General features: G+C 39.3%; 1 protein-coding gene across 1 annotated transcript in view; it reads left to right on the top strand.

Moving 5' to 3' along the window:
• CFAP92 (cilia and flagella associated protein 92 (putative)) overlaps positions 1-16,627 on the top strand; it is a 75,794-nt gene that overhangs the window by 22,558 nt on the left and 36,609 nt on the right. The window contains exon 4 of the mRNA XM_077821572.1: positions 1,934-2,045. Within this exon, the coding sequence (XP_077677698.1) occupies positions 1,934-2,045 (112 nt within the window). The remainder of the gene's footprint in view (positions 1-1,933; positions 2,046-16,627) is intronic.

The raw sequence follows: 16,627 nt of genomic DNA, 5'->3' as shown, positions 1-16,627 counted from the left end.
ATTGAATTCTAAGCTCAGGAGACATATTGTACCATACTGATAGTACATAGAGAGCATATAGGGCCAGATCCTCAGCTGGCTATAGTGGAGTTAATGGAGCTATGCTGATTTACACCACCTGGGGATCTGGCCGATAATATTGAGCGTGTGCTCATCTTGTATAAATATTAGCTGTAATATCAAAGACAAAATCTGACTAAAATATAGTACCATCTGGCATAAATAAGCAAAAAGGAATATATTATCCCTTAGTATACACGAACTTCCACACACAAATCCTGACAGCAAAGTCAATACCTACCTAAACACAGGTTTCAGAGTAGCAGCCGTGTTAGTCTGTGTCCGCAAAAAGAACAGTAGTACTTGTGGCACCTTAGAGACTAACAAATTTATTAGAGCATAAGCTTTCGTGGGCTACAGCCCACTTCATCGGATGCATGGAATGGAACATATAGTAAGAAGATATATACACATATACACATACAGATAAGTTGGAAGTTGCCATACAAACTGTGAGAGGCTAATTAGTTAAGACGAGCTATTATAAGCAGGAGGAAAAAAAAAAACTTTCGTAGTGACAATCAAGATGGCCCATTTAGACAGCTGACAAGAAAGCGTGAGGATACTTAACTTAGGGAAATAGATTCAATATGTGTAATGACCCAGCCACTCCCAGTCTCCACTCAAATCCCAGTTAATAGTATCTAGTTTGCATACCAATTCAAGCTCAACAGCTTCCCGTTGGAGTCTGCCCCCAAAGCTCTTCTGTTGCAAAATTGCCACCCTTAAATCTTTCACTGAGTGGCCAGAGAGGTTGAAGTGCTCTCCCACCAGTCCTTGAATGCCATGATTCCCGACGTCAGACCTGCATCCATTCACTCTTTTGCATAGAGACCGTCCGGCCCTGCCAATCTGTCCTAAGGAATGATCACTCACTCTCACGGATCTTGCGGGGCGGGCTGGTTCTCGCTTGCGGACAGCCCCCCAGCCTGGGGCAGATGCTCTCCAGTGACCGCACACCACACGGCAAGAACACTAACCTAGGAACCTATCCTTGCAGCAGGGCCCGATGCATGTTTATTCAAGTGACACCATCATGGGACCTGATCACGCCGTCGGGGGCTTGTTCGCCTGCACATCTGCCATTGTGATGTATGCCATCGTGTACTGGCAATGCCCCTCTGCCATGTGCATTGGCCGGGCCGGACGGTCTCTACGTGGAAGAGTGAATGGATGCAAGTCTGACGTCGGGAATCATGGCATTCAAGGACTGGTGGGAGAGCACTTCAACCTTTCTGGCCACTCAGTGAAAGATTTAAGGGTGGCAGTTTTGCAATAGAAGAGCTTTGGGGGCAGACTCCAACAGGAAGCTGCTGAGCTTGAATTGGTATGCAAACTAGATACCATTAACTTGGGTTTGAGTGGAGTCTGGGAGTGGCTGGATCATTACACATATTGAATCTGTTTCCCTAAGTTAAGTATCCTCACGCGTTCTTGTCAGCTGTCTAAATGGGCCATCTTGATTATCACTACAAAAGTTTGTTTTTTTTCCTCCTACTGATAATCGCTCATCTTAACTAATTAGCCTCTCACAGTTTGTATGGCAATTTCCATACAATTTATTTGTATGTATATATATATCTATCTTCTTCCTATATGTTCCATTCTATGCATCCGATGAAGTGGGCTGTAGCCCATGAAAGCTTATGCTCTAATAAATTTGTTAGTCTCTAAGGTGCCACAAGTACTCCTGTTCTTTTTACCTAAACACAAACACTATGCAACACTAGGTGTGTCACTACTCAAAAAATACCACTGTAGGTAACATACTTTTCTGTTTTCCGAGAGATTTGTAGTTGTATTTTGACTAGTCTTATGGGATGCTCTGGAAAAGGAAATATTAGTAACAAATGTGAAACCTGTTTTACCTCAGGGGAAAGTAAGCCTTTACCAGAGGAAGCTGAACTGTATGAGGCACCAGCATCCCTTTCTGTTTTCCAATCTTTACTTCCTCCCTCAAGGACAGATGACTTTCCTTCAGTGAGGTAAGAATGTCTTCTGTTTACCACCAAGGATGTTATCCTGGGATATGCTATGATTTAAACAAAATTGAAAGCAGCTGTTTTTTTAAGGGTTGTCATGGTTATGTTCTGATTTCAGGGTCTGCTAACTCTGATTTTTTGCATCCACATCTGTTGGAGTTATATTAACTGTTACAAAGAAACAGCATAATTAAAACACCCTTTAGACTAAAATATCAAGCTATGTGTGGTTTATTTTGGGAAAAGTACCTTTTACAAAAAATACAAACGTGTTACTTGCATAAAATTATCAACCAGTTTATTTCCAGACACTTTCTTTCCTTTCAACTGAGTCAAGCGGCTTCAGAATTGCTGGAATTAGGAAGTGTGAATAAAACTAGATGTTTGCACTAGAAAATGTGATAATGGCTATTGGCAAGAGAGAGAAAATGGGATGCAGTGGCAAGAGTGTGGAACGTAGTGACCAAGTATGTGGAAATAGATTATCTCTGTGTGGAAGCTGAGAAGGAGAAAGCTTTTTCCTTGGTTTGAGTGTGTTGTTTTGAATATGTCAGCTGGGTCTTTTATTGTGAGATTGTGGTGAAAGTGTGAGAAGTTTGGACAGCCGTTTGTGAGAATGCAGTGATATAAATCCCAGTCTCTTCTTGGCTACATGTCTAACTTCTTGTATGCAAAGAGCTTTATTTCAGTTTTCTTATTCTGTTAGAGTTCTGTTCTGTTACATAAACTGTTTAGTCCTGAAATATGCCATTTGGAATAACATTTTTCAAATGATGAGGATGGAAACAACATTAAGACATTAGCAGAAAGTTTTGTATGCAGTAATCACCATTGGCTTGTGAGCTGAACAAATTTATTCTGTAAATACAGATATTTACAAGGCCAAATTCTGCTCTGATACACTGGTGTAAATGTTGGGTAACTCCCTTGAAACAAGTGGGAGTCACTCTGGATTTACATTGCTGTAACTAAGAAGTTCATGGGCTAAATTCTGCTTTATTTACAAGAGCAATTGTTCAGATTGTTTAATGACTCAGAATCGCTGAATAGTTTTTAAAGTCTGGTGCAATTATCAGTAATGTACTTTCCTGACAATAAACATGCAACATCCTAAAATTTTACCAAAGCCTACAGAGTTCAGGGCACTGGAAAAAATGTTTTTTTAAAAATTAGTCAATCAAAAGAAATCAAATTGACAGTGTCCCATAATATCCATTGTTAATAGAAAGCTTTGCATTTTGGTGATGTAAGAATAATTAAACAAATGAAGGCAAATGGAGTGCATTTCCAATTGAACATCTTAAAAACAAAACAGTTTGTGTTGCATTTTTATTGACTTACTCAGGGTTTTCACTTTTTTTCTAAAAGTCTTATCCGTGTTGATAGGTACACTATACTCTTGTTATCAGATTCTTAGACCATTTTACTTTCTATCACACAACATTTAGAATTTCTTCATCGTAAGACATTTGAGCAAGATTTATGCAGAACTCTCCTTTCCTTATTACTGATAGAGCCAAGATTATGGGCCTGATCAAATCCCAGCAAAGTCAATGAAAAGATTTGCATTGATGTCAGTGGGCTTTAGAGCAAACCCTACTGGTAGACTCTTCTGAGCAATGTATGTATACTAGGAACAGAACTCATTAGCATGGGTTACTACTGTAAGGCTACATCTACACTGCCAACCACTGGCAGCATGTAGGGTATGTGTAGCTACGTGCCACAGTGCAAAACAGGCCACATCCACACTGAGGTGTGTAGCTACACGTGTTAGTGAAAGGCTCAGACAGCGGGGAGCTGCCAGAACCTTTTTCTGCTGCCTCCCGCCCCTGCTGGAGCCTTTCCCTGCAGCGGGACGCTAAATTGCTAAAAATAGCAATGTAGATGGGGGAGGCACTGCTTGGCCATGTAGAGAGCCATATAAGGTTCATACCCACAGGGTTCAAACATGTTTTTACTTTAGTTGCCTAAAGAGTACCTTGCCATCTACACTGGTATTTATATCCATGCTATGGGGGGGAGAGGGGATTGCAGTGTAAGTACTCTTCACACTGTTATGTAGAGTGTACAGTGTAGACCTACCTTAAAGGTATGCCTACATTGCAATAAAAAACATGTGGATGGCCCCTGCCAGCTGGGCTAAGGGTCTGTTTAGTTGCAGTGTAGATGTTTGGGCTCAGGCTGGAGCCTGGGCTCTAGGACCCTGCGAGGCGGGAGGTCCCTGAACATCTTCACTGCAATAAAACAGTTCCTTAGCCCAAGTCGTGAGAGCCCAAGTCAGCTGGCACAGGCCAGATGTGGGTGTCTGACTGCAGTGTAGACATACCCTAAGTGTAGGTTGCAACTCAAATGATTTTGTGCTGTATATACAGAATAAAAAATATCACAAATCTCTGTAGAGGTGGAGAACTTCAGAAACAGGGTTGAGTTGCCCATGCAAGCAAAATACTCTGATTTTATTTCAAATGGTGTTTTGTGTGAGAGGAACAGCATCTTTAACGATGAAATGATTGTCCCTGTATTTAAAAAAATAGTACCTTGCTTTGAATATTCCAGTGTTCCAAATGTTCTAGTACATTGCTTTGACCTGTTAGAAATCAAACATTTGTTACATAACCTTGAGCTAATTTTATGGTAAGTTTTGATAAGCTGCTGTTTGTGTTTAATTTCTTGTTACAACTTCTCTAATGCTTCTTGGTTTGCTGTATTTGCTCTCTCTTAACAATTCTGAGTTCCTGCTTTGTAGACTAAATAGGTACTTCCTAACTATTTAAAGTGTATTTTGGCTTGGCAGTATTCAATTGTTGTGTTTTTATAATTGACAGATAGTATTGATATTTATTTTTAAGCATTTTTTTCTATTTTTGTCTATATAAAATTTTCACAGTTGCAGGAAATTATGAACTCTGTGAACTCGAGTAATATCCAGCATACATACTGACAGTTTTTAAAAAAAAATGCAACTTTTTTTTTTTTAAAAAAGCTGAAAGCACAAGGTAGTTTACCTCTCAAACAAATTCAACTTTTAGATTGACCTAAGTAGAAATCCTCTTTATGCAGGCATAAATTACTTTTCCGATTGTTAGGCACAAACATTCATGTTTTCAGGATCAGACTTGAACAGTTCACAGAAGTTCTTTAATGACAGGTTTCAGAGTAACAGCCGTGTTAGTCTGTATTCGCAAAAAGAAAAGGAGTACTTTTGTGGCACCTTAGAGACTAACAAATTTATTTGAGCATAAGCTTTCGTGAGCTACAGCTCACTTCATGCAGCCGATGAACGGAGCTGTAGCTCATGAAAGCTTATGCTCAAATAAATTTGTTAGTCTCTAAAGAACTTCTGCAAAAAGAAAAGGAGTACTTGTGCCACCTTAATCTCCCATGTGCATTTTAGTGGAATAGAAATTAAATGGCATCATTGGCACTGCATATGAATGCATAGAGACTGTTAGCTTTGTGTCTCAGGGGTTTTCTAACCAATATTTCATTAGTGGGAGGGAGTCTACAGTTAATGCACTCCATTGACTCTCCAGTGCTGTGTAATACTTCTCAAAATCAATATTAGTTCTTCATAAATTTGATGACTGAAAAATGAAAACCCCTAGCATACGTCACTATTGCTCTTTTCCATATATAAGGATTATCATTCACTCTGCAATAAGGCTGTGTTAATCTTTCATTATGAAACTATATGAAACTCTGCTCCATTTTGAATATGGAAATGAGTTAATTTTTAAACATTTTTTATGTATATCCATGAAATTTACAAAAACAGGAAGCAAAACATTTTGCTATGTCTGCATGGACATTAATGATTAAAAACTGAGTTTCATTACAAAACTTTGTGCTGAGAGTCATATGACTGACTGAACCATACCACTATGACACTCAGTCAGCTGTTCCCCTTGTAGGCTGATTCTTGGAGTAACAGACCTGAGCTTTGTAATGCCAGAGCTTCCCAAATCACAACAGTTAAGTTTGATCAGTTTTCACAGCATGATTTGATCTTTTACAAGTGGAGAGACTGCTTGGGATGAAGGAGGCAAGTCCCTTCCCAATTTCTTACTGTCCTGTTTCTGTCCCCTTTAATCTATCAGAGAGGGTGATTCTTTTTGACTCCTGCTCCACCATCCCCAAATATACTGAAATGATACTTAGATATAGTTGCAGCACTGTGCCTGCAGTCTTTGTGTAGATAGGCAGGAGCTTGAGGGGTTTCTTTTCTTTTTTTTTTTTTTTTCTCGGATAAAAATTCCAACTTCAGTTAAATGGGGCAAAATCATGGTCTCACCGAAGTCAATGGGAGTTCTGTCTTTGACTCAACTGGACCAGCTTTTGACCATAATATCTGTAAAGCCCCCTGAAACTCTTTGGTGGAAGGTGCTAAGTAAATACAAAATATAGCACATATGCCATTAACAGCTGGACTGTTACTGCCTCTAGGTGTCAAAACTTAGTATCTTTGCAGGTCACCTTTAAAATGTTTGACAGGGTAGAGAATAATCTAGGAAAGTAGGGGGTTAGACCCAGTTCATACACTGACTGAGAGAGCTGCTGTTGAGGTGACTCTGCCACATAATGTTTACTAACTGTTTGGCATGATAAATGTACATGATGCTGTACAGAACAGGACATTGACCTTGCAGGGTTGGGGAGTCGCATGGCATGTATCAGTGAAGGCAATGATGATGATGGGGAACCAGCCTGGTGACCCAGAGCTTTATACTGGAAAAGGGGAAAAGACTTTAAAAGGTAGCCCAGAAAGGGGCTTGGAACAGGGCCTAGAGGATGGACTGAAGAAAAGCCCCGAAAGATAGTGAAACCTTTTTGTTTTTTTCTCTCTGTAGGGGTTAAGTTTTGTTTGTAACTTGGGGCAGCCTCTGTGTCTCCCTTCTTGTGTTTCTTCTAACTTCCTGTGCAAAAAAATGTTGGCATCAAAATAAATTAAATTAATTTTAAAATCCTCTTTAATTAGGTCATGACAAGCTGACAACACCACCTGTGCTTATTGAGATGAGCATATGGAATTTAAAAAGTTAAATTGTGCCATCACCACCACCAAAATTTTTTCTGTCCTGGTCACATCTGGAAAAGAACGTATCTTTCCTGAAAGGAAACGTCCCTCTTGCCTCATTTTATGCCATGCACAGCCTCTGTCTCCAGGGAGAATAATAGCCACAGTACAATTGGATGCTGTATTTCTTCTCTTAAATTGATTCCAGCAAAACTCTTCAGTGGTGCTGTAAACACCTACAGATGGGTCCACCTCCTGTATGCCTTTTCTGCCTGCAGTGGGGAGGTGAGGTTTTGTTTCCAACATATCCACCAATAAATCCCAAATGGCCTCCGTGGACTCCACACCATTAGTCCCTTTATTTCCAGCACCTGAAGGTTCCTGTTCTTTTTAGTGGTGGTTTCTAGGGTTCCAAGTGCAAAAGTATAATTAGGCAGGCCAAAAAAGAATTTGAAGAGCAACTAACAAAAGACACAAAACTAACAGCAATGAGTCAGGCCGCTATCGAGATGCTAAAGAAGCACTCAAGGAAAATAGGGCTGTTGCAGAGAAACTGAATTTTGTGCATTGGTCTTCACTGCAGAGGCTGCGAGGGAGATTCCCACATCTGAGCCATTCTTTGTGGCTGACAAATCTGAGGAACTGTCCCAGATTGAGGTGTCAGAAGAGGAGGCTTTGGAACAAACTGATAAACAGTGATAAAGCACCTAACAGTAATAAAGCAGTAGTATTCACCAAGAGTTCTGAAGGAACTCAGATATGAAACTGCAGAACTACTGACTGTGGTGTGTAACTTAGTGCTTAAATCAGCCTCTGTACCAGATGACTGGTGGATAGCTAATGTAATGCTGATTTAAAAAAAACAATGCTCCAAAGGTGATCCTGGCAATTACAGGCCAGTAAACATACCATCAGTACCAGGCAAATTGGTTGAAACTATAGCAAAGAACAAAATTATTGGATACATAGATGAACATAATATGTTCGGGAAGAGTCAGCATGTTTTTTGTATAGGAAAATCATGCCTTACCAATCTACTAAAATTCTTTCAGGGGAGATCAGCAAATGTGGACAAGAGTGATCCAGTAGATTTAGTGTACTTGGACTTTCAGAAGGCCTTTGAGAAGTCCCTCACCAAAGGCTCTTAAGCAAAGTAAGGAGTCATGGGACAAGAGGGAAGGTCCTCTCATGAATCAATAACTGGTTAAAAGCTAGGGGAAAAAAATGTGGGAATAAACTATCAGTTTTCACAGTGGTATGAGAGGTACATAACAGAGTCCCTCAAGTATCTCTACTGGGACCAATGCTGTTCAACATATTCACAAATGATCTGGAAAAAGGGGTAACAGTGAAGTGGCAAAGTTTTGCAGATGATCCAAAATTACTCAAGATAATTATGTCCAAAGCTGACTGCAAAGAGTTACAAAGGGATCTGACAAAACTAGGTGATGGGGCAACAAAATAGCAGATGAAATACAATGTTAATAAATGCAGAGTAATGCACATTGGAAAAAAATCCCAAGTATACATACATAATTTAGCTGTTATCACTCAAGAAAAAGATATTGGAGTAATCATGGATAGTTCGCTGAAAACATCTGCTCAGTGTGCAGCAACAGTCAAAAAAGCTAATGTAATGTTGGGAGACATTAGGGACGGGATAGGCAATATGACAAAATATCATAATGCCTCTCTATAATCTCTGGTATGCCCACGCCTTGAATACTGCATTCAGTTCTGGTTTCCTGTTCTCAAAAAATATATTTTGGAATTGGAAAAAGTTCAGAGAAGAGCAACAAAAGTTATTAGGGGTGTGGAACAGCTTCCATATGAGAAGGAATTAAAAGGATTGGGACTGTTCATCTTAGAAAGAGACAACTGAGGGGGATATGATAGAGGTCTATAAAATCATGCATGGTGTGGAGAAAGTGCATAAAGAAATGTTGTTTACTCTTTCACATAACGCACAAAGTAGGGGTCACCCAATGAAATTAAAAGGCAGCAGGTTTAAAACAAATAAAAGAAAATACTTCCTCACACAACACACAGTCAACCTGTGGAACAAATGTCCAGAGGATGTTGTGAAGGCCAAAAGTATAACTGGGTTAAAAAAAGAATTAGCTAAGTTCCTGGGAGGCTAGGTCCATCAATGGCTGTTAGATAAGCTGGTCAGGGACACCGCCCAGTTCTCTGGGTGTCCCTAAGGCTCTGACTGCCAGAAGCTAGGACTGGGTGACAGTGGCTGGATCACTCGATAAATTGCCCTGTTCTGTCCATTCCCTCTGAAGCATCTGGCACTGGCCACTGTTGGAAGACAGGATGCTGGTCTGTATGGACAATTGGCCTGGCCCAGAGTGGCTGTTTTTATGTTCTTATGTTTCAAGCGCTTTTCAAAGCAGTTCATTTTCTTTCATTGGTACAGATAAAACTACCACCTTATTACTTGCAGTGTTCAGATTTAACAGTTCTGATGGTTTCCGAGTGTGATAGTTTACTTCTAAACCCTCACATTAGCTTTGTCATTGAAGATTTTGTAACTCAAAGGAAACTGTTCTGACAATCTGTCTTCCAATACTTAACATCAGTGCTTAGTAACAATGACACCTTACATTTCTATAATGTCTTCTATCCGAGCATCCCAAAGAGCTTTACATTTTTATGCTTGTCATTTACTTCCACTGCTCTGTTACTGATGTTTTAAAAAAAGCAATAATTAAAATACCTCTAGTTTTCTACATCCAGCCTACTAAATATCAGAAATAAATGAAGCGTGTGTGTCTGGAGGGGTGGTTTTTGCATGTGTGTGTGTGTATTTTTGTTCTGACTTTATAACCCCTAATGTGGATGTATGGGGCTCTCAGGGGAAGATTTGTTCAACAGTGAATCCATGCAGTGGACTATTACTGTTTATGATGTATACCATAGCTATGCATAGCTTCCACATTCACAACTCTGGCTCTGGTTCATTAGCCACTGCATGGATGCTTCTCTGATTCAGTTATTCCTCATAGAGTGACTGCAGAACTGGGACCACTGAGATTTCTAGGAGAAGAAGGGAATGGTGGGAAGATTTAATGGCAAGGATAAACTAAAGATTCTTCATGTCCCAAAGAATTTGCTGCTTTGGAGCTGCCTGTCTGGACCTCTAGACAAGCAGCCTGCTTCACTCTGTTTCCTGTTAATATTCAGCTAGAAGGGGAGAGAAGGGGAAACTGCCATGTTTCAAAACTGTCAGGGCCATAGTCTGCCCTCGATTATTAGTGTAGCTTCATTGACTTCAGGGTTGCACAGGTATAATAGAAGGCAGAATGTGACCTGTAGCTCTTATATTGTGAAAATGGGGACCAGCCTGTTAACAACAAACAAAAGTGAGCAGTGAAATTTAATTTTAGGGTGGTTGAAGAATCCTAAAAAGAAAAAAAGACAGAGACAGCCCTGGTATTTATGGATAGATAGATCCGTCTACAAACATAGTAAATAAGGCATATGCATACATTTACCTCACAGCAATAATTATTTAATAGGTAAGTTTTGTGCCAGTGTTTTGAAAGAATTAGCTATCAGAAACCATCAAATAGCTTTACTTTCATATTAATATTCCTTGATAGTCCACTTAAGTAACTGTATAATACTAAGTTAAACCATGAGCCGTATCTGTTACTGCTAATGTAATAAATTCTAAAAGTTACAGGAATTTAAATGTGCTCTGTGATGCTGAAGATATTTCTCAGCTTTGTTTTTGTCCCATTAATCAGATAACTTGATACTGTTTTGGATGCTTAAATCACATAATTAAAGTGTAATTGATGGTTTTGAATCCGAGGCAAACTACATGATGAAAGAGAATTCTCCCAGGAGAGGTAATAAATCAGGCGGATTATGGCTTCAGAATTCCATAGGATTAGGTATGCTTTAAAATGAAAAAAGTAAACTGTTTCTCTGCTAGGGTGCTTTTCTTAGTCATCCAAAATGTCTGAGGTAGAGTCGTTTGTAGTAGTATGCAAAAATCTCTACGTTTATGCAAGATTAACTGAGATTTTAATATACAGACTTCTCACTTGTATAATACCTTCTAGTCAGGGATATCAAAGCACTTCACAGCCATTGAGTTAACCTTATGAACCCTCATGAGATAGATGGGGAAACTGAGGCAGAGAGCGAGGTTAAACAACTTGCTGAAGTTACACGGAAAGTCTGTTGCAGAGCTAGAAAATAGAAAGTATATCTACAGACACCCAATTCTATGCTTTTCTTAATCATGCCAGTTCAAAAAAAATTCAGATTTATTGTTCCTGTAGCAAGTTTTCCCTTTAAAGACTAATATGGACAAAAATTGTGATTTTTGTTCCTTTCTTCAGTTACCTCCATGAATCTCCACTGTGTTCATATGTCAGTAATCTGGGAGGTTTTTTTAATCTTTGTTTCATTTCAATGAGACCTGCATGTATTCATGTTATATCATATCCATAGCATTTTGAGGACTGATCTATACATGGAGAATGGCCATAATAACCTTCTGGCTCACAGTCAATTTATTCCTGTAATATTTATACATTTTTGGGGAAATGTTTGTCAAGACTATTTCACATTAATTAGAGGCAAGTTTGAATTTCCCCACCTAAATATGGTAGTTTCTCTTTAAAAGCATATTTCATATAAAATATTAGAAGATTTTCAAAGTGTCTTACATTGCAGACTTGATAACCAGATTGTCTTGCTTTAGAAAGCCAGTTTATTTCAATGAACAGTTTCACAGCCAGTTGAAGCTGCAGTCACACTAGACATTTGCCTCCCTTTCGTAAGAATTAAATGGAAATCTAGCATGTTACTGTCCTGATTATTCCGTAGACATTTTCAAGCAACAATGTATCACGTTCCAATATTGGTTTACTGGTAATGATCCCAGTAAGCCACCCTTCCTTTAGTCTTTTTGGCTGCTACACCTTTTGTACAGCATAATTATTATTTGACTGACATGGATCTAAATTCAATTTTACTTTGTATATCAGATTTTAAAATATCATGCAGCCAGTCATATTTCATGAATTTTATCACTCTTCTTCTGAATGACATAAGTCATTATTCTTTGATGACTAATCATGCAGGATAAATTCATACCAATAAATCATATGGCTCCCTATTAAACTTCTGAGAGCCTTAAGGCCACTGTATTTTGTGGCATACCATTGGCTGTGCCTGTGTGTGAAAGATACAAAACTGACACAAAGCAACTGTACACACTGACCTATGCATTAGTAAGCAGAAGTGTGTGTGAGAGATCTGTTTTATGCTGTTGGTTTTATGTGGTGCCCCAGGAGAATCATGAACAGGGAGTGAATTACACTTTTTATTAGTGACAGGTTTCAGAGTAGCAGCCATGTTAGTCTGTATTCGCAAAAAGAACAGGAGTACTTGTGGCACCTTAGAGACTAACCAATTTATTTGAGCATAAGCTTTCATGAGCTACAGCTCACTGTATCGGCTGCTGAAGTGAGCTGTAGCTCACGAAAGCTTATGCTCGAATAAATTGGTTAGTCTTTAAGGTGCCACAAGTACTCCTGTTCTTTTTACTAATTAATTTCTTTTTTAATAGCTCATGTTAACTCACTAAGAAATTCACAAAATATCATTAAAAACTAACAATATTTAAATTTAAGCTTCTTTGATCATACCTAGGCCTCTCTGGCATGAAACCGACCTACCCACTGGTACTAAAAAACTTCCTGTTATGTACCCACCCACTGTCCAAATACCCAGCAACATTTTTTTGCTTAGCTTTGTTCATGTATAATGTCCCTGTGTTTGAAATCTTAGTCTCCTATACTGAAATGAGCTCCATGTGGTTTGCTAGGTAAGAGATTACTTCCAGTTTCACAGCAGGGCCAGTTAGATAGGCAGAACTGCAGGGTCTCTATGTGTGGATGAGACAGTGGTGTTCAGAGGGGGGTTTTAGGTTTATTAGGAACTGGGAAACCTTTTGGGAGAGGAGGAGCCTATACAGGAAGAATGGGCTCTACCTCAACCAAAATGGAACCAGATTGCTGGCATGTAAAATTAAGAAGGTTGTAGAGGAGTTTTTAAACTAAGAGCTGGGGAAAAGCCAACAGGTATGGAGGAGCACGTGGTTCAGATAGACACATCCCTCCGGGAAGATTTATTAAAGAGGATGCTCTATCCTGGTAAAGAGGAGAGAATAAAAGTTGATACCGTACAGGTAGGAGCTGAGAGAAACAGTCAAATGAATGCATCTGATGAAGTGAGCTGTAGCTCACAAAAGCTTATGCTCAAATAAATTTGTTAGTCTCTAAGGTGCCACAATACTCCTTTTCTTTTTTCAGATGAAAAAGAGTCCCATTCAGTTTCATCACATGAAGGCAGACAGCTAAATATTGACAAATTTTATAAAGGCTAGTATACAAACATAAAAAAATCTAAATGCTAAGATGGGTGAACTTGAGTATCTGGTATTAAATGAGAATATTGATATAATAGGCATCACAGAAACTTGGTAGAATGATGATAGTCAATGGGACACAGTAATACCAGGGTACGAAATATATAGGAACATGGCTAATGTGTAAGAATTTTCTTGCCACATTGCCTGAGGAGAGGTGGTGGTGCTGGGAAAAGGGGTAGAGCTAGCCCCAAACTACCTGGCATGCATATTGCAATCATCCACAAGTGCAGATCTGTAAATTTGTTAGGGAAGCTTACCTGCCCTGGCGCAAAATCTACTCACCCACCGTAGATCATGATGATGGGGCAGGGGTGAGTAGAATTTTACAGGGCTGAGCATGTGCAAAGTGATGATACCTGTGAGCAATTGGTGCTGTTGAAAGCAGAGAACCCTACAGTGTGTTGACTATGCAATATCTCTGCTTCTTCTTGTATATCAGGTGTTTTGTACATGGGGAAGGCTAAGCCCTAAAATACTGAGAAGTGTAGCATGATTTTGTTGTTTTTCATGTTCTGTTATCTCTGTCAACTATCTCCTGGATTGCTTCCTCAGTATCGAGTAGAGAGGAAAAGGCAGAACTTCAGAATACATTTATTGTCAAAGAATTAACTGTACTCAATGTATTATTAGCCATCATTCAAAGATTTGCTATGAAAATGTGGCTTAGAAATCAATGGACTAGGTATGTGCCTGCAATTAAACATATGGTTAAATTTCTTGAGTCTACTGCCATATTCAGAGTAGACGTTAGGTTTTGCAACATATCCTTGGAGAGAATCTACATTAATAAATATGGAATTTGTGCAAGCTCCCACCCCCTACCTCCTGTAACTGTAAAATAATTGCTACCTGTGTTTTTCAAATAATTGCTACATAGGAGATTGAAGCTTTCCAGCAAAGTATTTAATAAGAAAATTATCTTAGTAAAAATCATGTGAAGTTTATTCTGAAGCATATATTCTGGATATACTTATATACTATATATATTCTGGATATACTCATGTATATCATGTTATGAGAGATGAGCATTGAACATAGCATTAATGTAACATTTAAATTATATATTAAGCACTAAATAGAGGGGGGCGGGGAAGGAGGAAGGTTATTGCATTACGTAAGACATTTTGCCTTTGCCCAGGAGTTTCACTTGCTAAATGCCATTAGCAAAATTGATGTTCTTGGAGGCATTGTTGTCTAATAATTAGAGAAAGGGATCGAGAGCTTGGACTCCTGAATTCTGTTTCTGACTTTGCCGTTGACTAGTGAATATGACTTTAGGCAGATGTCCTTACTTCAGTCTGACCATCTGTATAATGGGTATAGTACCATTTATTACCTCTCAAGGGTGTTAGTTAAGCTTCATGGTGTTTGTAAAGCATCCAAGGATGGAAGGTGCCCTGTAAAGGCAAACTATTACTGTTGTTATAACACTTCTCAGCCTGCCAAGGCCTAAATAAGGGGTTCAGTGTATGACAGAGATCCAAAATCAGGACCACAGTCTTCCATTGAGGAGACTTAATGCTTTGGGATTCATCTGTTTGGTGTAAATGATTCTTTCAGTAACCTGCGCTTAATTATTCTTTTTTTCTGATGTAAAAGTGAGGGATCACTAAGTGTGTGTAAAAGGTGGGTAGCTTTGGGAGTAAAATGAGTGACAGATGAGAGGTATTGCTAATAAGTTTGGGCTGTTAGTTAATTAACGCAGGGCTGTCTAGAGGTCCCTGCTGCACCTTTCCTTTGGGAAAAGATTTAGCCTTGATTATGAACCTAAAAGACTAGAAATCTGGAGAGAATAGCTTTTGGTTTGCATCTTTAATTTTTTTGAGGTATATATCAAATGTGAGCTGTGCTATAGTACAGCAACAATATGATTACTACTACTACTGCTTTGCACATATATAGAGTCGTTCATTTTGAGAATTTTCAAGGGCAAAGTAACGTGAGCAAGGTATTGAATCAGATACTAGGAGGACGTTTGCTGATGTATCTGTCCAGGTACTTATATGGTCCTCATCACCGTAATAACCTATGGTGACCTGTCTGCTTTGATCTGCTTTTCATTCGTTTTCTGTCTGTTGAACTCTTTAAGGCTTGGGGTTTTATTTGAAATGCCTGCTGGGCCATCTGGCCTTTCCACACTGTGTGACTCTACAGAGTGGTAGAGAGTTTTCAAGAGTACCAGCTGCTAAGGGTGGAGAAGTGTATCTGTGCTCTTACACCTTTTGTTAGCATTTTCTTAAATTTTGGGGACAGTACACAAACTCACTTTGTCTTTCATTGCACTGTTTGATAAACATTTAGATTAATGGCTTCAGCCTGCATCCCTTACGAAAAAAGTCTTGTTGACTCCATTGGACCTACTAGCGGACTGGGTCCTTCCTATGTGGACCATTAAGACCTTTATGAAATATAAACTAAGTATGGTCCCTTTTCTTCAGCAGTGGCCAGAATTCAGTTCTTGTAATAGAAATTTCAGGCAACCTGCTCATTAATATAGAGGTGCAGATCTCTGCATGCGGTGCTCCATATCAACTAAGAAGGGAGACTTGTCTTGCTCAAATGTAGCATTGCATGTTGGGATCCGCAGTCACTGCAATCACACTGTATTAAAAGCTTGGGACCTTTTTGCTCTGCTCCATTTAGTGAAAATGAATGCAACTCTCTGGTTCAATGCAGTCTCCACACACACCGGTTGCCTCCAATTGTTTGGGGGTAAGGGTGGGCATGCTTGCTCCCAACCACTGTGTTTGATCTTCATGCTCTGTCTCTTGGAACTTGTCCCAAGCATGTCAACATGAAGTACTGCAGGCCCAGGCCAATCCTTTAAAGTGTCATGGTAACCAGTGCCTAGGAATCTGGGCACATCTTCTGACTGGTTGCAAGTGACTTAGTGTGGAGGTACAGTATGAAAATGGCTGATAAGCCCTGTCCCACTTGTCACTGATTTGAAGCTGGTATGGGATCATTACAAAGCCAACATCAAGGCCATTCCACAAAGTGATTATCCTCTGATATACTGCTCCCAATTTTCAAACTTAGGTGCCTAAATAAGATGTTCAAGCCAGCATTTGGACAATTAAATTAGCACTTGAGATGGGCATGTTAGCATCA

Source organism: Eretmochelys imbricata, chromosome 7 (genome assembly GCF_965152235.1).
Source record: "Eretmochelys imbricata isolate rEreImb1 chromosome 7, rEreImb1.hap1, whole genome shotgun sequence".
NCBI classification, from domain to species: Eukaryota; Metazoa; Chordata; order Testudines; family Cheloniidae; genus Eretmochelys; species Eretmochelys imbricata.
The sequence above is the reverse complement of the archived record's forward strand: the minus strand, read 5'-3'. Positions and strand labels throughout refer to the sequence as shown.